This window comes from Lepisosteus platostomus, chromosome 11 (assembly GCF_059453375.1).
Source record: "Lepisosteus platostomus isolate fLepPlt1 chromosome 11, fLepPlt1.hap1, whole genome shotgun sequence".
NCBI classification, from domain to species: domain Eukaryota; kingdom Metazoa; phylum Chordata; class Actinopteri; order Semionotiformes; family Lepisosteidae; genus Lepisosteus; species Lepisosteus platostomus.
In genome coordinates, this window is record NC_142621.1 from 34,573,431 (window position 1) to 34,593,204 (window position 19,774).

The 19,774-nt window shown below is 39.1% G+C and overlaps 1 protein-coding gene across 4 annotated transcripts in view; it reads left to right on the forward strand.

The window, feature by feature from the left end:
* The window catches only part of abcc3 (ATP-binding cassette, sub-family C (CFTR/MRP), member 3), a 94,740-nt gene that overhangs the window by 34,781 nt on the left and 40,185 nt on the right, over nt 1-19,774 (forward strand). For 3 of the 4 annotated variants that reach the window (XM_088599376.1, XM_088599375.1, XM_088599377.1), the window contains exons 2-8: nt 7,750-7,926; nt 9,251-9,376; nt 12,715-12,852; nt 13,906-14,031; nt 14,370-14,431; nt 15,346-15,477; nt 17,451-17,669. In XM_088599376.1, the coding sequence (XP_088455502.1) occupies nt 7,750-7,926; nt 9,251-9,376; nt 12,715-12,852; nt 13,906-14,031; nt 14,370-14,431; nt 15,346-15,477; nt 17,451-17,669 (980 nt within the window). Of the gene's footprint in view, nt 1-7,749; nt 7,946-9,250; nt 9,377-12,714; nt 12,853-13,905; nt 14,032-14,369; nt 14,432-15,345; nt 15,478-17,450; nt 17,670-19,774 lie in introns of all 4 variants that reach the window. The other variant, XM_088599379.1, reaches the window with a different exon arrangement.

Consider the following 19,774-nt stretch of genomic DNA (forward strand, 5'->3'; position numbering starts at 1 on the left):
TATGTTCTTATGAAGAGTGTCTCAATACAAAGAAGTCACTCATCTGAAGTTACCAGAGAAAGACACTTTAATGTGGCTTCTTTTTTATACTTATTATTAATTAATAATAATAAGAGTTTTCAACCTAATATATGAGTTTGGTAGTCCCTATGCATAGTTTTGGCACAAAACACAACGAAAAGCACATTTTGCATCCAGCCAGTTCTTCTCTTAGGTCGAAGGGTGTTTAGGAGGTTTTTTAGTGCTGAGGGAGATTTCTACATTTTGTGATTTATGTTGTTATTTTCTCCCTCTGTTTTCTTCATCTTGGAAATGGTGAGGAACCGGTTTGAGTATTAGTGTGATGTTCGTTGTTCTTTGGAAGGCTATGGAAATGTTTGGATGGGTTTTTGAGAAGCTCTCTGCTCAAGCAGACATTGGCATAACATCAGCAGAGCTGTCTGTTTTGGAAATGCAATCACAAAAACATCTGTTAAACAGGCAGCAGCAGTCACCAAATAAACCCACTGGTGTTGTTTTTGTGCTAGTTCATCCACTCAAGGACTCCCACTAGTAAAACAGTGTGCTAGTGTGTTTTTGCTGTTGACCCCGGGAATTGTTTTTTTCAGTAGGACGAACTCGTCTATTACAGTGGCAAAGAACATAAAATTGGTTATGCGCCGAATAAGATATGTAATAAAGAAAAAAGGCAGATATGACCTAGGCACATGCTTTTAAAAGAGGTCACTGCAGTGTTTAAACTTGAGAGAAGCAAGTCCCAACAAGCTGCTCTGTTTCATACTACATCATGCTACATCTCCCAGCCATGCAGTGGCCTTCAGCATGGCCTTGATGATAAATATTTGGACAGCATGTTTTTTGTGTGCATTTCTGACTGCATTGTGGTTTTTCTGTTTATGCACGTTTTCATTCTCGTGTTTCTATTACATTTTGAAACCTGAGTCACCCTTTACAATATCAGTTTCCTTCTCATTTCTTACACGCGTTGGAAACACCTGGGACTTCCCTTGTCTGAGTAACGATTAGGGAAGCAGCTGATTTTGGCATATTGAAGTCATTTGTCTGTGAAACCTGAAAATCGTTGTTTCAATGCAGTATTCACTACTCCTAGCTAAAAGTGGTGGAACACAAGGAATATATTGTAATCCTAAATAAAAATTTTATTGAAAACTTTTGATTAATCTAGAGATTACATCTAGACAGTGATTTTACAGCAAATGTCTTTAATAATAACAGCAGGGCTAGGTATTCCATTACCAAATTCAGTAGTTTTTTGTATAAGAATGTAAAAAAAAAATAGATCAATGTCAATAATTAATGTAATCTCTGACAGTACTGTCTATAGATTATCCTGGTTGACAGGTCTTTTTAATCAATTTTAATATGAAGTATTTAATGGGAAGTTTGTCTTCTAATGCCATGTAATAAACGGCGATAATTGTTGCTGAGAAATCTTAGATTACTTACAGTGAAGCAATAAATTTAGCATAATACGTGTGTACACTGATAGCAATAGTTATCACTTGTATACTGCTGAACATCTTATTGCTCAGGCAAGGAAGCAGGAAGGCGTCCCACCCTTATTTCACAAGAGGAATCTTGTCACATTAGCCTATTCTGTTTCTTGCTGTCTACTTCCCTTCTCTTATGTTTATAGTCATCCATCCATTTTATAATCACTTCATCCAATTCAGGGTTGCGAGGGAGCTAGAGTAACAGGCACAAGGCAGTGTACAGTGTACATCAGCCATCAGGACACCAGTCCATCACAGGGCACACACAGACACACCGAGGCCAATTTTCCAAGAAGCCAGTTATTCCACCATTATGTTTTTGGAATGTACACAGATAGCAGCCCAGGTCTGGAATTGAATCCAGAGCCCCAGCTACTAGCAATCCTAAACACTACACCACCGTGCTGTCCCCATACGAGTCTCAGTCCTCTTTTTCCTTCCTCTCTCTCTCCACACAGGCTTTCAGCTTTGATTTGTTTTTTCTCCGGCAAGCAAAAAGGGCAATTGAGTCCCAGCTTTCAAAACCAGAGCTTCCCCTGGCTCAAACCTGTTTTGTTCCCCAGAGTTAATCTCATTACAGGTTTCCATTGTGATCAGAAAAGGGACATGAAAGCACATCACTGTTGCTTTTCAGACTCAAACTTTATTGAAGAGTCGTGCTATTTTTTCCCTTTTGGTCACAGGAGAGTAAACTTTGCACTTCCCCTTTGAGTCACAAGTTACAGTATGCACACATCCTCTATGTTGTGCAATCAATTTTCATGGCAGGCGTCAAACTTTCAGTGTAATAGAATTACATGTGGGGTTTAATTAGTGTGACAACCTGGTTTACAGTTTTGATCATTTCTTTGTACCTTCAGCACAAGGCAGATGCATTGTATGTACAGCAAATCTTTGTCTGATTTTGTACTAAAATACATCCATCTATGTTTTAAAATGCCCTTTTCTGTACAGGGTCGCGGAGGGACTGGCAAGCAAGGGGCACAATGTGGGATAAACCCTGGGTGGGATGCCAGTCCAGTACAGGGCAAACACAGACACAAACATGCTCATACCAAAGCCAGTTTTCACAGAAGCCATTTAACCTCCCAGAAAGTCTTTTGATTGAGGAAGGAAACCAGCGCACCTGGCGGAAACCCACATGAACACTGGGAAAACATACAAATTCTATGCAGAAATCATCTCAGGAAATTAACTTTAATTTTAAAAACAAACCTTCCTCCATGAATTCATGAAGAATGCAGACAACCTCAGCAGTAATGTGCTTGATTTAATCGCCCAAATCTTCCCTGTGTCACTGAAGCTGCATTTTTAAAACTGGTGTATTGTGGATGAAGATATGCTTGGTGTTAGTAATATCTGAGTGCTGAAAGGCATTCTAAATCAGTTTATGATTTCCACTTTAATCTTCTTAAAATAGATTTTCTCTTCAACTCAAGAAGTATACTCAAAGCAGGGGTCCTAATGTGTACTGTGTTGGATAATTGCAGGCTTTGTTAAAGTCATTAGCACTCTTGCTTTTAGACATGTTAATAGTATATTAGAGAAAATGGCCAAACTTAAAAGGGCAAGATGCAAGCATTAATTCATTTTGTCACAGCAGGGCACCCAAGCTTTGAAAAGAGCATTGGTAAAGTTTGTGACACGATGGTTAGGAGACACATTAATTCGTTTTGCCATTTTGACTAATTAAATCAGCCAGCAGGGACATAAGTGAAGCTGTGGTTTGTGAAGCTGTTCTCACTTGGGTTCTTAGGATGTTTTGTTCTCATTCACTGTGTTTCTGTGAATCAGATATGCAGGTAACATTTAATATTCTGCCTTAATTAGCAGATTTTCTGCTGTGCTGTTTGGCCATGGTGCCTTTGTAACTTTCTTTGTTTATTGATTGTTTTTGAAATTGTTTTTTTCTGCTGACACCCCCCTTTCTAAAAATGCACCCTTGTGTCCTCTCTGTTAACCAGTGCTCAAGCCAAAAAGGGAAAGGTGCTGTGTCTAGGTTTTCAGGGAAAAAAGATTCGAGACTATAGCATATGTTTGGGTTTCTGAGTGCCTTTCCTGTTCACCAAACTTTGAGATGTCACCGCAATCCCAGCAGTGCCAGCGTACCATTTTAATCTTTCACTTTTTAAGTAGTCTGCCCTGCTCTTCCAAACTCTCTCTGGTATCCAAGGTAATACTCGGCCTTCTTTCTTCTGTTGGTATCCCCCTCTCTGCAACACTCAACTCATGACTCATTACACTCTTAAAGAGAAAATGCAGTCCCAATTAGACTGGTTATTAAATCTCTGTAACAAAAATAAATTAATTGATATTGTTGCAAAAGTGTCCAAGTTTTGAATTAAGCAGAAAATCGACAAATTTGTGAAAGTACTGTATGGTTGCCATATTGTCGGAAACCACTGGTCTTGCCACAGGCGAGAACGAGACCTTGCGTGAATTGCAACATGAAGCGGCCCTTCCTGCTCACTAGTTACTGTTATTATCTAATGAAAAAGAGAATAGGTGCAGTTGGTGCAGCAGATATTTCACTCCAGAAGTGTTCCAACGTGATCTGTATGCAGAGTTAACAGGTAAGTTGTCTCTAAAATCTAAACTGTTTTAAAGTTGAGAATAATGTTTCTTTTAGATTAGAAGAGATGTATTCACAAGCATACTTGTTTACAATGGAGTTTTGTTGCCTCGTTTTAAATCACACACGATGACGGCAATATGGCACTGCGCATGCCTGGAAATGTAATCTATTTTGTGATGTAAATTGGAGGTCTTACACTTTATAGTGTATATTTTGCTTTCATTATGGTACTCATCAATGCCGATTATTCTAACCCCGAAATATAAAAATATAGTTGCAGTTCCCCTTTAACTCTTGCAGTCGCTCCACGGGTTTTCAGCTTGATTTACTCTGTGATGTCCATTTCTCTGTCTCTTCACTAATCTAATCTGTAGCATTTTGAGCCCAGTTGGCGTTTTTCTCACAAAACTGCTGTAGTAACAAAAACTATGTGGATCATGTGTAAACCATGTTGATTTGTCACCTATTAGAAATAAAGTAAGTCATGCATTTTCTGTCATTTTTCACCTTCTCTCTATTGCAGTGTTAAATAAAGTATCATGGGTATATTGTTCTTTTATTGTGCCTTTAGGCAATATATGTCTTTGTTGGGTGTCCTACAGGTTATTATTATACATTGTAAAAATGACTAAGGATTACATTAATATTTCACATTTGAAAAGAATGCTGCTGATCATGGCCATGACTGGGGGAAGCTGTATGCTGTCTGCATTATTACAGCAGTCTGTGTGACGTGCTGTAATTAGTAACTGCCTGATAATGAGATGGTCTTTCACACAAGCCTGACCTTAAGGAGCTAACTGACTGAGCTGTGTGACATGGAGGACAGGCTCAGTCTGATTGGTTACTTTAAATTGTCCATTTTTGCTTGTCTCTTCTCTGGTCTGGTGTCTCATCCAGGGTGAGAGCAATCGTGCATTGTTCTGTTATGCTGCAGCACAGTCGGTTTTGATACTGGATGGATCAAATTCATATTATCTGTTCATATTATTATTTATAATGAAATGATCAATATACTTATAAGGATTTCTGTTGTTGAGAAATGTTTTAAATATTCATGGTGCTGTGAATATTCATAGAGATGTTATGTTACTGGATTTAATTCCTTTTTTTTCATGACTGTAAAAAGTCATTGGAAATGCAGATATAATGTGCTGCAGACATAATTTTCTCTGAGCTGCTGTTTTACACTACTGTGCAGTAAATCACTAGATAAGATCCACTAGTTAATGTTGTCTGACTCATGATTTAAAGTACTGTCAGGTACAGTAGTTTTTTTTCTGTAGAATAGCCTTATTCAATGTGTCCAGTTCCATTAAAACAAGCCTTCTTGCACTATAGGATCAAAATCAGTAAAAATATCTCTTAACAGTGACATGGAGTGTTTAACAACGCTTGTGGTTAACAAATTGTTTGGCAGGAACATTTGAAACCATGCAGCTGTTGACTAGAAACTTCAATTTAAAATTGTCAATCAACACGGATACGATGTTAAAACAAGGTGTTTCCATTGTCTTGGGAAAAACTAGACAGCCATGGAACAGCCTGTCTTTTGTAAACAAAATGTTTGCTCATTTTATTTCATTTGTGAGTGATTGTAAATTAAAAAAGTAAACCTTCTTAATTGAGCCAGAGCTTTTTGTTACCCAGTCCAAGATTTTCTCACGTTGAAGCTGTAATCCGATGAAGGTTAGGTTAGTTTTGCACTGAATGTTGTGACGGAGCAACTTCAAAACCACCAGAGTCTGCGTGAGAATCGAACATTAATTCCGAGACAAGAGTAGCATTAGCAGAAGGCATTTATTAAATAAGTGTTGTATGGTAACATTGTATAAACTGACGCAAGCACTTAAGCCTTCTCTTATGTATAGAGTGTAAGCACTAAGGTTAAAGGTTTTAGGTTTTTCAGGTTTGCTTCTTTTATTATTATTATTTTGCAAGTTAAAACATCTACGACTCTGTGATGCCAAATAAAACCAATTCCAGCAACAGAAGAAAGGTGTAGAAATATAGAGAGCAGACTAAAATCTCTGTCACAAGTGCTGCATTGAATGTGATCCAGACCCATGATATCCTGTTACAGACTGTGCAGTCAACCATATGCACAGTACCTCAGTAGGAAACACTGCTGTGTCTTAGGCAGGTCACAGGGCTTCACACATGTGGGAACAATATCCCTGTATGCAAAGAACAGGGGGCTGTATAAAAGGAGAAGCAAAAATAAAGGCCATAACAATATGACAATGTTCGTGAAGACAGCACTTCTGTCTACATTGGCACCTTAATGTCTGTTAGAGTGAAAAAAATAAGTGTGCCCAGTCAGACAGAATTCACATTAAAATAACTTAAGCTTGGAGATATTTCACTATGTGGAAGGACAGCTGGCCTTTGTCAGTGCCATTTAAAACATTTCCCCTGGAGTAGAGAATTTTAATTTTAATTCTTTACTTTGTTTCAAAGCTGGAGGTCAGTATTTATTTCATGACATTACAGTCCACCTCTCTGTGGGAGCATCAGTAGGCCTTGTTTTTCCACCCTGCAGTCCTGTGTGTCAGATCATTTAGTGGAGACAAAGATGGTCAATCAAATACAGTATATTACATTAACATTTTGATATTCTAGTAAATGACCTTCAATGTAAATTCAATTATGGGGCTACCAGACTTTCTTAAGTAATAGAAGGTAGTGTTTACCTGAAACCCTAGGGAAGAGGGCAGACTCCTGGACCATGCCACCTACGCAGAAATTGAAATAATTAATCTTTCCCAGCATTCATCTCTTCACAACACTCCCTCCTCCCCTGCAGCATCTTTCTTTCTACCCTTTTGCAGTACATTTCCTCAACAGCCAACTGCAATGCCTCAATACACATCTGCACTATGCACTTTTTGCATGGTGTACTATGTTTTCTTTTCTCACTTCTACATATTTTTTGTCCCACAACATATTTATTGTTCCTTTTGTTATTATGAATGTATGTAATGTACTGTCTATATTGTGTGGTGTTGTCTGTTGTACTGTGTATGTCCCGAGAGATCATCGCGAATAAGAATTGCAGTGTACAGTACATGTACTGTACATATGGCAATAAACATCTCTACTCTCTCTTTTTGGCTCACTCCACCTAGTGGTGGGGTCTGGTATCCATATCCTTAACACCATACTGTGGTTCCCTCAAGTGTGCAGCTTGGTGCTAAATCAGTGTCTCACAGTTCTCACTCACCAACTCTACAGGCTTTGTCTGGAGCTCCTGAATGTTGTTGTTCTTTCTTTACAAAGTTGAGTGATATTGGATTGGGAACAAAAATATATGAACCAGTGAATGTCCCCGTTCTGTACCTGACCTAATGACAGACTACTCATTGCTGCAGTATGTTTCCCTTCCTTTTGAATCCCTGTGTTATAGGGAGTCTTTTGTTTGTAAGGTAATTGAATAGGGGTTGAATTTCTCTATGCTTTGCTAATACAGCTTATTTTTGACAATTAACAGCTTTTGTTGTCTGGGGAAGGAGGTTATTACTACTGTGGTATTATTAGTAACTAGAATTTAAAAAAGAAAGGTTTCCAAGGGACTTTGCACAGGTTTGTCTTTAAAGAAGTGTGAATGCCATGTTCTGCTGAGAATTGGAGCTGAGAGATTGTTTTGTTCTCTCCCTGCAGGATTCTAACCTGACTTTGCACACAGACAGTCCCGACCTCCCAGATTGCTTTCAGAAGTCCGTGCTGTCATGGGTCCCCTGCATCTACCTGTGGCTAGCCTTGCCTGCCTACGTGCTCTATCTGAAGCGAAACAACAAAGGATACATCATGATGTCTTTGCTGAACAGAGCCAGAACTGTAAGATGAAAAAGATTCTGTAAGATGGTTTAGTATCATTTTGATACAACACCTTTTGGAGTGTAACATCCATTGGCCCCTATTACAAGAATAGTTGTGGCCTTTTCTTCTGTTAACCGGAAGTCCGCCCTTAGGGGTAATTTGGAATGGGGAAGTGTGCTAAATCTTTGATCTGTTCTGAACCTGAGTAAACCCAGCTCTTGGTCATGATACTTTATACTTTGAGCAGATGTTCAATGTTAGGCTTTCAATTGTGAAACAAAGACTGCAATAAAACCTCTTTTTCTAAACTAACTTTATGGGTTTACAGTACTGTAGGACTGGAATATACATGCCTATAGCATTTAGCTGTAGATTTACTGTATTTGTGTTTTAGTCTGTCTGTGTCTGTTTTTCTGATAATTTAATATGCTCAATGGTCAATACATTTGCTTCCACACGCAAAAGTTAAGTTTGGTACCCTGTTTAAGGTAAAAAATCCACATGCTATTATGTGTGTTTAACTGCTACAGGCACATCAGTTTCCTCATTGTGTCTTTGATTGAAGCTAGAATATTGTGAGGATTTTCTTCCCTTTCCAGTATGTCATTAGCAGAGTTTTTGTGCATTTCAAGGTATTTTAATTGTTTAACAGCTGGAATAGAATCACTTGAAATTACCATTGAATAGTCTTGAAACTCGATTGTCAATATGAAACATTCCTCCCTTGCAGATTAGTAATATCTGAGCTAAAGGCAAAAATCTCAAAACAACAAGGAGGAAACAGGCTATGCAAATGTATAGTCTAATACAGTGCTACAGTATATGCAAATGCATTCTTATGTTTTTAGAATAGTTTGAATAAGCTCAGCAAAATTACAGTGTTTAAGCAAATTTGAGAGTGTAATTCCTTTGGGTTGTAAAGCATCTTGCGTGAATTTCTGTATGGCGGCCTATAAAATAAACAATATGGGCTTGTGTTCGAGATTAATGAATTAACATGTTCAGGGACCTTCAAAACCAGAAAACAGATTGAGGACATGGAGGCAGATATTAGCCATTCTACAGCCCCTGCCTCCAGCCCTGGTCTTTAGAAATCCTCTAACCTTTTCAATTTCCCAGTGCTTTTTTTTTGCAATGATGACAAAACAGTGTGGAAGATTTATGTGGGCCTGAGGAAAGAATGCACATTTCCAAGGGTTTTCCCAATCAGAAAATCCTGGTTTATTTATTTAAATAAAAAGCATGGACTTGAGAAATCCCTTATTTTTCTGTGAATGGAAAGAACGTGGCTCACAGACCCCTGGTTAGGCCTCATTTGGCTTGTCTTGCTGTGTCACTGCAGGTTTTCGGCGTGCTGCTGTGGATCACCTGCTGGATAGACCTTTTCTACACCTTTCATGAGCTCCACCAGGGCCACGTTCAGCCTCCAGTTTACTTTGTTTCTCCTCTGCTCGTGGGCATTACAATGGTCAGTGTGCATCAATTCTGAAGATAATACAGACAGTACTAAAGTGAACTTTATGTGTTCTCGCCTTTTACCTGTTTACCGCATGGGTTCTGTGTGATTTTGAATACTTGAATCCACTTCCCTTAGAGCCTTCTCTTTTGAAGACTAAAAAGATTCAGTTCTTCAAGCCTGGCAGGGTAGTCCATTCTTTGAATCTCAGAAATTCTCAGGACGAACCAGATACTTTCAGTCCATCAGCCCCTGGAGTTGTTTATGCTTAAGTACGTCTACTAATTGTAACACATCTGTTTCTTCTTTGCTAATATTCTTGAACAAAGTGCTGTCTTCTCTATGCCTGAGCCTCATTTCCCCTTCCGTTTCCTTTTATTATCTCTTATAATTTTTTTCATCCTTTACTGTTCAGCAAAACTGTTGTAATTTTGAAAATAAATATTTTAGTCTCCATTGAAATATTATTTTATCCCTTTATCTTGGTGGTTCTAAGTTCCCTTTTATTAAAACATATAACAAACATATTTGTTAATTTTTTCAACTGTATAGAAACATTTTTTTCTCTCATATTTCTGTTAACTGATTTATTCAACCATTAAGAAAGAAATAAAAAGAAAGGTCTGCCATTTTTGGATGCAGCATCCCTATTGTTTTTTCTCTTAATTACAGTATGTCAGGAAAATGAAAATACTCCATGATTACCACTTCTTCCTTTTAAATCTAATTGTAATTGTTCTTGATTTCATTAGATGAAACTAGCATGATGCCAAACATTTTGAATGTTTTTTATAGTCTAACCCATATACTGTAGTTTCAGCTGAGTTCATCTAGGTTAGCCTCCTGCGCCTGAATGATCTTTTTATGTACCTTGCAACACATCTCCCTCTTCCTTCTGCTATGTCTTTCTGGAACATTCTGTATCCATTAAAGTTGTATTCATCACCTTTACTCTCTATTAACCCTGCTTCTTTGTTACCAAATACATCATAATTGACTGCTACTGCTGCACATTCTAATTCTTGTATTTTGTTTTGAATACTCTTGGCATTTACTGTAGGTCTAAATACTGAATTCATTTAAAGTTTTTCCCTTTTTGCTGTGATCCGTATGTATCCCCCTATTACTGAATTTCTCTGCAGATCTTTGTCCCTACTTGTCTGGTTCCTGTTTTGTTTGGTTCAGATGTAACCCATCATGTCTGCTGAGACAGCTTTTGTTATAGAAAGGTTTCTGGTGCCTCAGAAAGATGAAGCTTTCTTCAGCCATGAGTTGTGTTGACAGATTAGCTCCAGTTTTTCACCTTTGGGTGCCAATGGTGTTTGTCCCAACAGTAACGGTTCTTTTCTGCCTGTGCTAGGATCTGGTCTATTCACACTTTTGTCGTCTTAGGGTCCGTGCTGCATACTCATTTGCAGAGTTTCTGTACTAGAGAGTTTCCTACAAACTTCAGTGTCTGTGATGGTGTCTCATCATGTCCTTGACTTGTTTAGCGATGTGATGTCAGGATAGTCTGCTCTATTTTACTTCCTTTGACAACCTTGTCAGTTGCTCAGTGCTTGTGCTCTGAGGAAGTTGGTACCACATTTGTTATGGAATGTGAATAATTACGTACTGTATCATTTACCATTTGCAAATATCCATCAGTGGATGAATTTTGCAAGATCTGGCATTTCATGCTGTTGTCTCAGTTCCTGCAGCTCTAATTACAGTGCATTCACTATTTCAAGGTGGTACTGGATTTTTAAGCTGTTTTGTATGGATGCAATTTAGCTGCTGACTGTCTTTCAGGATGCAATACATGCTTAAATATTTTAAATGAATTATATTCCTACATTCTACATTGTAACTTATCCGTGAGCTTATATGCTTTTGCTAAACTACATTTCAACAATGTTTATCTATCTGTTGAAAGAATTCTTTGGAGAAGCCATATAGAGAGGAGGTGTTTTTAAGAGGAAAGAGAAATCATTATGGATTGTGGGACATGTGAATATGAATCTGCCATCTCCATATCTTTGTCATGAAAATGGGATATCAAGCAGCAAAGCAAGTTGTCTGTGGTTGCATTTCTTAACCTAATATAAGTGAACCAGAACTGGAAGTCTCAGTATATATTTCTGCTTTCTCACATTGTGAAAGAGTCATGGCTAAGTAATATTCATCAATGTGTTTATCAGCTATGGTTTGCGTCAATTTGAAAATGTTAATCTTTTATTATGATAACATTGACATGAAAATGGACTGAGTTGCCGGGCATGTTTCTCAAAAGTGGTTGTTTGGGTTTCCCAGTGTTACATCGCCAGTATGGCTCAGTCTGTGAGGAGAATGGGGACTAACATATGAGCCAGGGTTTAACAGACGGAAATACACACAACTACATGTAGGATGGTGAAAAATGCTAGGAAGTAAAAAAAAAAAACACAGGGGTAAGTGAACAAAAAAACGCAATTAACTACACTATTCTACAACACAATTACCCGCTAAACCTGTCTCCCGAGAAAAGGGTGGCAAAGCCAAAGAAAAGTCTTCAGCAAGCTGTCTTTCTACTCTATACTAAACTAAGCTATAATGGAAAGCCAAAAAAAAACATACTGGTGCCACAACAATCCCAACCCTACACCACAGCTAAGAAAACAAATCTGACACATCTCATGTTTTCGCTGTTTCTTTTTCTTACACCTCTCTTCAAACATACCCTCAGGACGTCTCGTACCGGCATTTAAAACCGGATCGCTCTCTTCAACCAATCCAGAGAGAGACTTAATTTAGGGATACTCCCACTTCCAAAAATGGATTCTCGCAGAGCCAGGGAGGGGAGTAAAAAATAAAACAAAACGTAACACCAGACTATTGAAGGGAGTCCTCTAACCACAGGCTGTGTCTGTATGGTCCTTGTGTTACAAATTCGCGTCTGGATATCAGTAGGTGATCTGATTGGCCAGAGCCAGTCTGTAGCACAGGGACCCTCTTTGACCTCCCTGGAGCTAACAAGCATGCCGTGCTGTCAGTGAGGGCCCTGCCTGTATTCAAAGGTGGGCAGGTGGGAGGGGTCTGCCTCAAACTTCCTTCTTCTCCCCTGTGTGCGGTTGCAGGGTTTGTAGTTGCGAGCCTTAACCTGAAAAACACACAATTTGGGTGGGTCAAACAAAAATTTACAGTTGTCAGCTCTCAATTTTTAAAACAACCCTTGTAAAAAAAGCCCTGCTGTTTGTGTGGCCCCGTTTGCTGCAGGCCTGTACATGTGTAAGACCTCTTGTTCCCAGTGAGTTTTTAAACATGGTGCTGTCCTGCCTGTTGTCTTGAAGACCTTTGCGCTTGACTAATGAGTGTTCTTGTTCCCTTCCCAGCTCCTTGCAACGTTCCTCATCCAGTACGAGAGACTGAAGGGGATACAGTCCTCAGGGGTTCTCTTCATCTTCTGGTTCATATCTCTGCTGTGCGCCATCGTGCCTTTCCGCTCCAAGATCTTACAGGCCACATCCCAGGTGGGCAGGCGGGCAGGAGGATCTCCTTAAAGAGATTAGATTCAGCAGAGTTGAAGCAAGGACATGGGTGTGTTGAGAAAAGAATAGTAGTGGTGTTGTTTCGAAAACTTAGCCAGCAGTCGGATTATTAAATTAGAAGTTTTCAAGCTCACTGTGTGGGATAAAAAAAGCTTACAGGACTGTGATGTGTGCAGGCATTGGTTCTCATTTGTGGTAATATATATAAAATAAAGGAATATGTTTTCATTTAATTTACCAGACTCAAAGTCAAAGCTCAATTCTAATTTGTTTTTATATTTAGTTTGTTCTTCTACTTTTATGCTCTCGCTGAAACCTCCTAGTTGTATCATGGGCTTTGTGGACGTTGCCACTCCAACATTTTGACCTCCAATCACTAGGTTTTCCAAGTTGAAAAGACAGCCCTTCCCCTAGCACCTATGCTTTGGAGCATTTTAATTTTTTACTTGAAAAATTCAAAGGGTTCAGTTTTCTAAATAAGGAATTTCTTTTGAAATTTGAGAAACCTTTTCTCTAGCTAGCTGTATGACCAAGGTTTAAATAATTTCAGTACTTTCACTATGTTTTTTTGGGACATAGTGTTCCTACAATGGGATGTACAGTCGCATTGTTTCTGATGCTTCCAAGATCATCATCATCATCATCATCACCTATGCTAGTCATCCAAAATAATACCACTACCCTCTTTGTCTTGCAATTGGATGTGTAACTTTTAATAGTACAAAAGAGAGAGGAAAAAATACAAACACAAAAATTGCGGCAGTGCCATCCAGAAAATTTCTATGGTTGGGGAACTTGTGCTGTGTATAGTGATTAAGGCTTGGTTGGTGAAACTCTGACAATCGTAATACAAACCTTTCAGCTGACTCTACTGTTTCTAAAACTTTGAATGTGTGCCTTGTAGACATAATTCTTCAGAGGACTTTTTTCTTCCAAAGAACCACAACAAATTGTCATATTTTAAGTTGAACATGCAAACATATGTGTGGCTTGGTTCTTAAATGCAGTACTTCCTTGCCATGTGTTTTCTTACAGGGCAGAATTACTGACCAGCTGAGGTTTACCACCTTCTATGTGTATTTTGGACTGCTTGTGGTGCAGCTGATCCTGTCCTGCTTCAACGAGAAGCCCCCCCTGTTCTCCAGCGTGGTCACTGACCCAGTGAGTTTGTGTGGCCGGGATCACTCCAGGCTTCTTGTCTGGTTTCCGTCGGCAGTGTGTTTCTGGAGAAAATGAAGTGCCCCAGAAAACACCTCATACTGTATGTTATCAGTCAACCCATTAAATAGCCTCTTTAGTTTCCTGTCATCTGTCCATTGACCTGCCTGTCTATTTAACATGCCAAAGCCGACATTCTTGAGCCACCTTGTTTTTGACATTTTGTATAATCCTAGAAATTGAAAATAATTGAAAATCTGTCTTTTTCATTTCTTACTTTAGGGAAATTAAAATGATCTGAATAGTTTGCACTCTTATAAAAGAATCTCTCTTTTTATCAGAACCCTTGTCCAGAAACTTCTGCTGGTTTCCTGTCGACCTTAACGTTCTGGTGGTTCACAAGGTGAGTCTTCCTCTATTCCCGGTGTGACTTATGTGGTCTGCGCAGTCCAGGACACGGTTGTGGCTGTGGTCTTCGCAGTCCAGGACACGGTTGTGGCTGTGGTCTTCGCAGTCCAGGACACGGTTGTGGCTGTGGTCTGCGCAGTCCAGGACACGGTTGTGGCTGTGGTCTGCGCAGTCCAGGACACGGTTGTGGCTGTGGTCTGCGCAGTCCGGGACACGGTTGTGGCTGTGGTCTGCGCAGTCCGGGACACGGTTGTGGCTGTGGTCTGCGCAGTCCGGGACACGGTTGTGGCTGTGGTCTGCGCAGTCCGGGACACGGTTGTGGCTGTGGTCTGCGCAGTCCGGGACACGGTTGTGGCTGTGGTCTGCGCAGTCCGGGACACGGTTGTGGCTGTGGTCTGCGCAGTCCGGGACACGGTTGTGGCTGTGGTCTGCGCAGTCCGGGACACGGTTGTGGCTGTGGTCTGCGCAGTCCGGGACACGGTTGTGGCTGTGGTCTGCGCAGTCCGGGACACGGTTGTGGCTGTGGTCTGCGCAGTCCGGGACACGGTTGTGGCTGTGGCCTGCGCAGTCCGGGACACGGTTGTGGCTGTGGCCTGCGCAGTCTGGGACAAGGCCATATCCTTATGTATGTCATGACATATAGCTTCTGAACAAAATAATATTTGATTTAAAGTCAGTTGAAAATGAAGAGCTTTAGAGGAAGAAGTTCTGGAGAAACATCATCTGTATTCAATTTCTATTATGGCTTTTGGAGAATCAATCAGTCTGCTGTGACTACAAAGGCAAAGCTAGATACTATTAGATTTGGAGGTAGTATTTTGTAAATGATATAACACAGTTTCATTTTGCAAGCATTTTATTCCTTTATACATCATCATTTTTTTCTGATTTTCACCTTTTTACTTTCAGTATGGCTGTCAAAGGTTACAAAAAACCCCTGGAAAACAAGGATCTGTGGACCCTGAATAAACAGGATAGCTCAGAAGTCATCGTTCCAAAATTTCTCAAGGAGTGGGAAGTAGAAAAGACAAAAGTTCAAAGGTATAGTTTGCGTTTTGCACTAAAATAACAGTCTTTTCAAAAAAGCTTTTAACTTCATCACCTTCCAGACAGCCAACACCATATTACTTCCTGCAGACTTCTGATACAGTTCTAAGAAAAAGTGCATTTCCATCTCACCTTATCAAAAAGAATGATTCAACCATAATAAAAACCCATTCAGCAAAATAAAGTTAATTGCAGAAGCACTACATAGACTGTAGCCAGTATGGACGAAGTTCAAAATCTTTTTAACAAAAGAACAATACAGTACATTTTGTATGCAATGACCGCTGTGTTTTTGCATATTGCTACTTTAGCTAAGGCAAGGTTTTGCAGGGTCTGTTTTTAATATGATATTGTGAGAGAATGTCTGTCATTATTGCCTGAAGTGTATTTTCAGTTTCCCCATAGTGTCCTCATACTCACAGTCTGGTTATGGAAGCCCACATTGTATGTCTTTAGCTCTGTCCTTGCAGTTCACTGTGTTTTACTGTACTATGATTTTACTGTTGTTTAGACCTCTGCAGGGGCCACACATTAGCTCAGTGAACAGAATCCTGTTCTTGCACGTAAAAACAGTAGGGAGCCCTTCACTCACTCAGTATCTTCCAGCTTCACCTGGTACTGTTAGACCCTGGCCTTGCAGTAATAAGAAAATCAAACCAGCTTCTTCTTCTGTAAAAAGAGAAAATACAGTCTGCAATTTCTCCTCTGGCGTAGGTTGTAGTTTATCAAGTGCATTAAAAAAGAGGGAGTAAAGAAAAACTTATTTCGGAAGTGAAAGGCTTCATGCCACAAAAGGGCAGCTGATAGCTGGTCTGTTGAGCTTTGAATTAACTGTGTGCAGTGTGATTCTCGTGACATAGTTACACTCAGGGGTGCAGTAAGCCGTAGGGCAGATCTTCCAAGAGTACATACAGAACTGAATTACCTCATCTTATAACATTTCTTGCCATTATCTTGCACACTATAAAACAATAACATCTTTCTACTCTCTAGGTGTATTGTTCAGTTTTTTTTTACCTGTCTTTCTGACACATTCCATCATGTATAAATGGAGCAACAGCTGTGTGAGAGCCAGGTCCTGCCTGTACCTTTGGTATAGAACTAAATTAGGCCCCCTTGTTCTTAAAATATCAGAACAAACCCAGATCGTTAGATCATTGAGCTACTAGCAACCAGTTAAGTTAGATGGGCAAAATATCCTTGTCCAGTTAGTAATCTTTCCTCTGTTTTTATAAAATAAATGCTGGATTTGGAAAGAGATTAAATGATGTCAATGATTTCTGTACTGCAGGGGTTATGATATATGAGTATGATTGAGTTTTATTTTTTGTGTAATGCCCTTCATCACAAGTTGTGACAGAGCTCTTTCTCAGTTATTTACACAGACTGAGTGTATGGCATTAATTACTGTAAGTAATAGGGGGTAGTCCTGCGTAGCTCAGATGCTCTTGACTGAGTACATGTTGAGCTGCAGCTCCATTTATGGGTTCTTTTGTCTAGTCTGCAGCCCCTGGGACATGTCTTAACTGACACTAACCGGCTGTCTAGAAGGTTTGTACAAGAATTAGAAGTCTGTAATTATAAACTAGTATTGCATTCATTTCATGTATCATATTCTCAAAATGTGTTGTTCTTTTGTGGAATGGTTTTATTAATTTAGAGAGCTAAATCTCTCTAAAAGAGGCTGAGCCCAGGGGAGATTGTGAAAGACACATAGTCAACTCTCAGTGTTGACCAGCTGACGACATTGCTTTTAGACCATCCATTGAAAAAGGTCTTCAGATCACATTGCTATTTTTGTTCTCAGAAAATGGTTATACTTTGTCCAGTGTTCTTTATTTCAATACTCCAAACTGCCATATATCTTATCTCTCACTGAGTCAGAACATGACTGGGATAATAATTTATCATGGCTTTAAATCTTCTGAGATGAACGTGCCTTGTTTTTTCTTGTTGTTTTGTGACAGGAAGAACCAAGTGCTTTACTCCAAATCCCCCAATGTCCCTAATAATCACGTGGATGGGGGCCCCGAGGAGGCAGAGGTGCTGCTCTCGGGGAAGAAGGAGACTATACAACCTTCCTTCCTCAAAGCGTTGCTGAAGGCCTTTGGGCCCTACTTCCTCATCGGCTCTGCCTTCAAACTGCTCCAGGACCTGATCAACTTCGTCAACCCACAGCTCCTGAAGTAAGAACTGATCCAGGGACTCGGGTGTTATTCCTGCAGAGCAGCTGTCTTGTTGACTGGTGACTGATGACAGTACATGATGTACATGCCGATAATGTGCAATCATATTCTCATTTTGGATTGCATCTGTCTAATGCATTTCCAGCAGGTAGTTGTTTCTCTGATTATGTGAGGTAAAAAAACAACTAAATTACAGCTTTAAGAGCTGTCTGCTGTAAGAGCTGTCGATGTACTAAAAGGCACAAGGTGAAGAAAAGCTCTTTAAACTTTTAATGGGTCCTAATTTAGCAGAATAGTATGGTATTGAATGTGCTTTGTATATGGCTAAATACATCAGTGGTTTATCTAGCTGAATCTTTTCTACATAATTCTTAAATTAATTATAGTATCTATCTAGGATATTTTAATTATGCATAAGTGGGTTCGTAATTCATGTCTCTTGTACCTTATTTTGTCTTCTGAATTTGCAATGCAAACCAATTATGTAAATTTCCCAGTTCATAAACAGCACACTGAACCTTTTTGTTTACGCTGGGTATAATTCTGAATAACAAATTTCATCATTTGAATTACTTTGAATTTCAAATTAATGTCCTTTCAGTAATTCGGTAATAATGATATTCTCCTAATCCATTTAGCCTGTTACTACAGAACTGACAATGACTCCTCATTCTTCTAAAGATTTAATATGTCATATGGGAGCTGATGCATTTTTTTCATAACCAGACCTTATAATTCACCATTATGGCTATGAAATAATTTAAAAAATGAAGAGACTCTATGCAATCAGTAAATAAGACTGACTGTATAGTTTTATATTATAATATTATTTACAGTATATTATAACATATAATATTATCTGTGAAATATATTATTTATATACAGTATTAGATGCAGTACTATCACAATTGTTAGGACGGGGATAGTTTTTTGTTACATACTAATGAAATTTGAGGAAAAGATTAATATGAGGTAAAAGTATGTAATTTCAGCTTTTGTTTCTGGGTATTATTTTGCATACATGTTAGAACAGTGTCACTTATTGTGTTCAGTACCCCTGTTGCTGGTGAGCAGAAGTACTGGAAAAAACTTAAAGTACATTAAACAAGAGCAAAGTTAGTATTTCGTCACATACCTCTTACATAAAATGACTGCTTCGAGCCTGCAATCCTTTGACATCACTAGACTATAAATATGTTCCTTTCAGATACTTTGCCAAGACTTAACTGTACCCACTTTTAGTTGTCTCTTGTTTGTGGGTTTTTCTGACTTCAGTTTCCTATTCAACAAGTGAAATGCATATTTAATAGGATTCAAATCTGTTGATTGACTTGGCCTGTTCAGACGTTTTCACTTCTTCCTGATGAACTCCTTGGTCAAGTGTGCAGTCTATTTTGTGTCATTGTCTTGCTGCAGAGTGAACTGCTGTCTCAAGAGTTTGAAGGCACTTTTTGGACATGGGCAGACAAGGAGTTCATGTACACTTTAGAATTTATTCTGCTGCCATCTAGAGTTACATCATTAAATAAGGACCAGTGAGCCAGTTTAGGAAGCAGACATACATGTCCAAGCCATGACACAACCTTCACCATGCCTCACAGATGAGGTGGTGTGCTTAACATTATTTGCAGTTCCACTCTTTATCCACAGTTTTGCCTTTCCAACATTTTGATAAAGGTTTATCTTCATCTTGTCTGCTCATAAATCTTTTCTCCAGGATTGCTATGGCTCAGGTACTTCTCTTTGTACTTTTTGCAAATTCTAATGTGGCCTTTCTGTTTTTAGAAGTTTGCATCTTGCAGTGCACAGTGAATTGAGAAACTTTCACCCCTCTCTATAGATTGTTATTTTACATCGTTCTTTACTGCTCTAATGATTTTTCTGTCATCAGCTTCTGTTGTTTTCCTTGCACTTTGCTGATTGCTTACTCTTCCAGTAGTTTTTTTTTCTTTATCACGACATTCCATATTGTTGAGTATGCGATCTAATCTCTCTGCGATATTTCTAGTGGGAATTTGATTTGCTCTCCAATTCACAATTCAATGCTTTTTCATCATAGATAAATTTCTAGTCTTCATGATGGTTTATGCCTTTTAGCTCAAGTT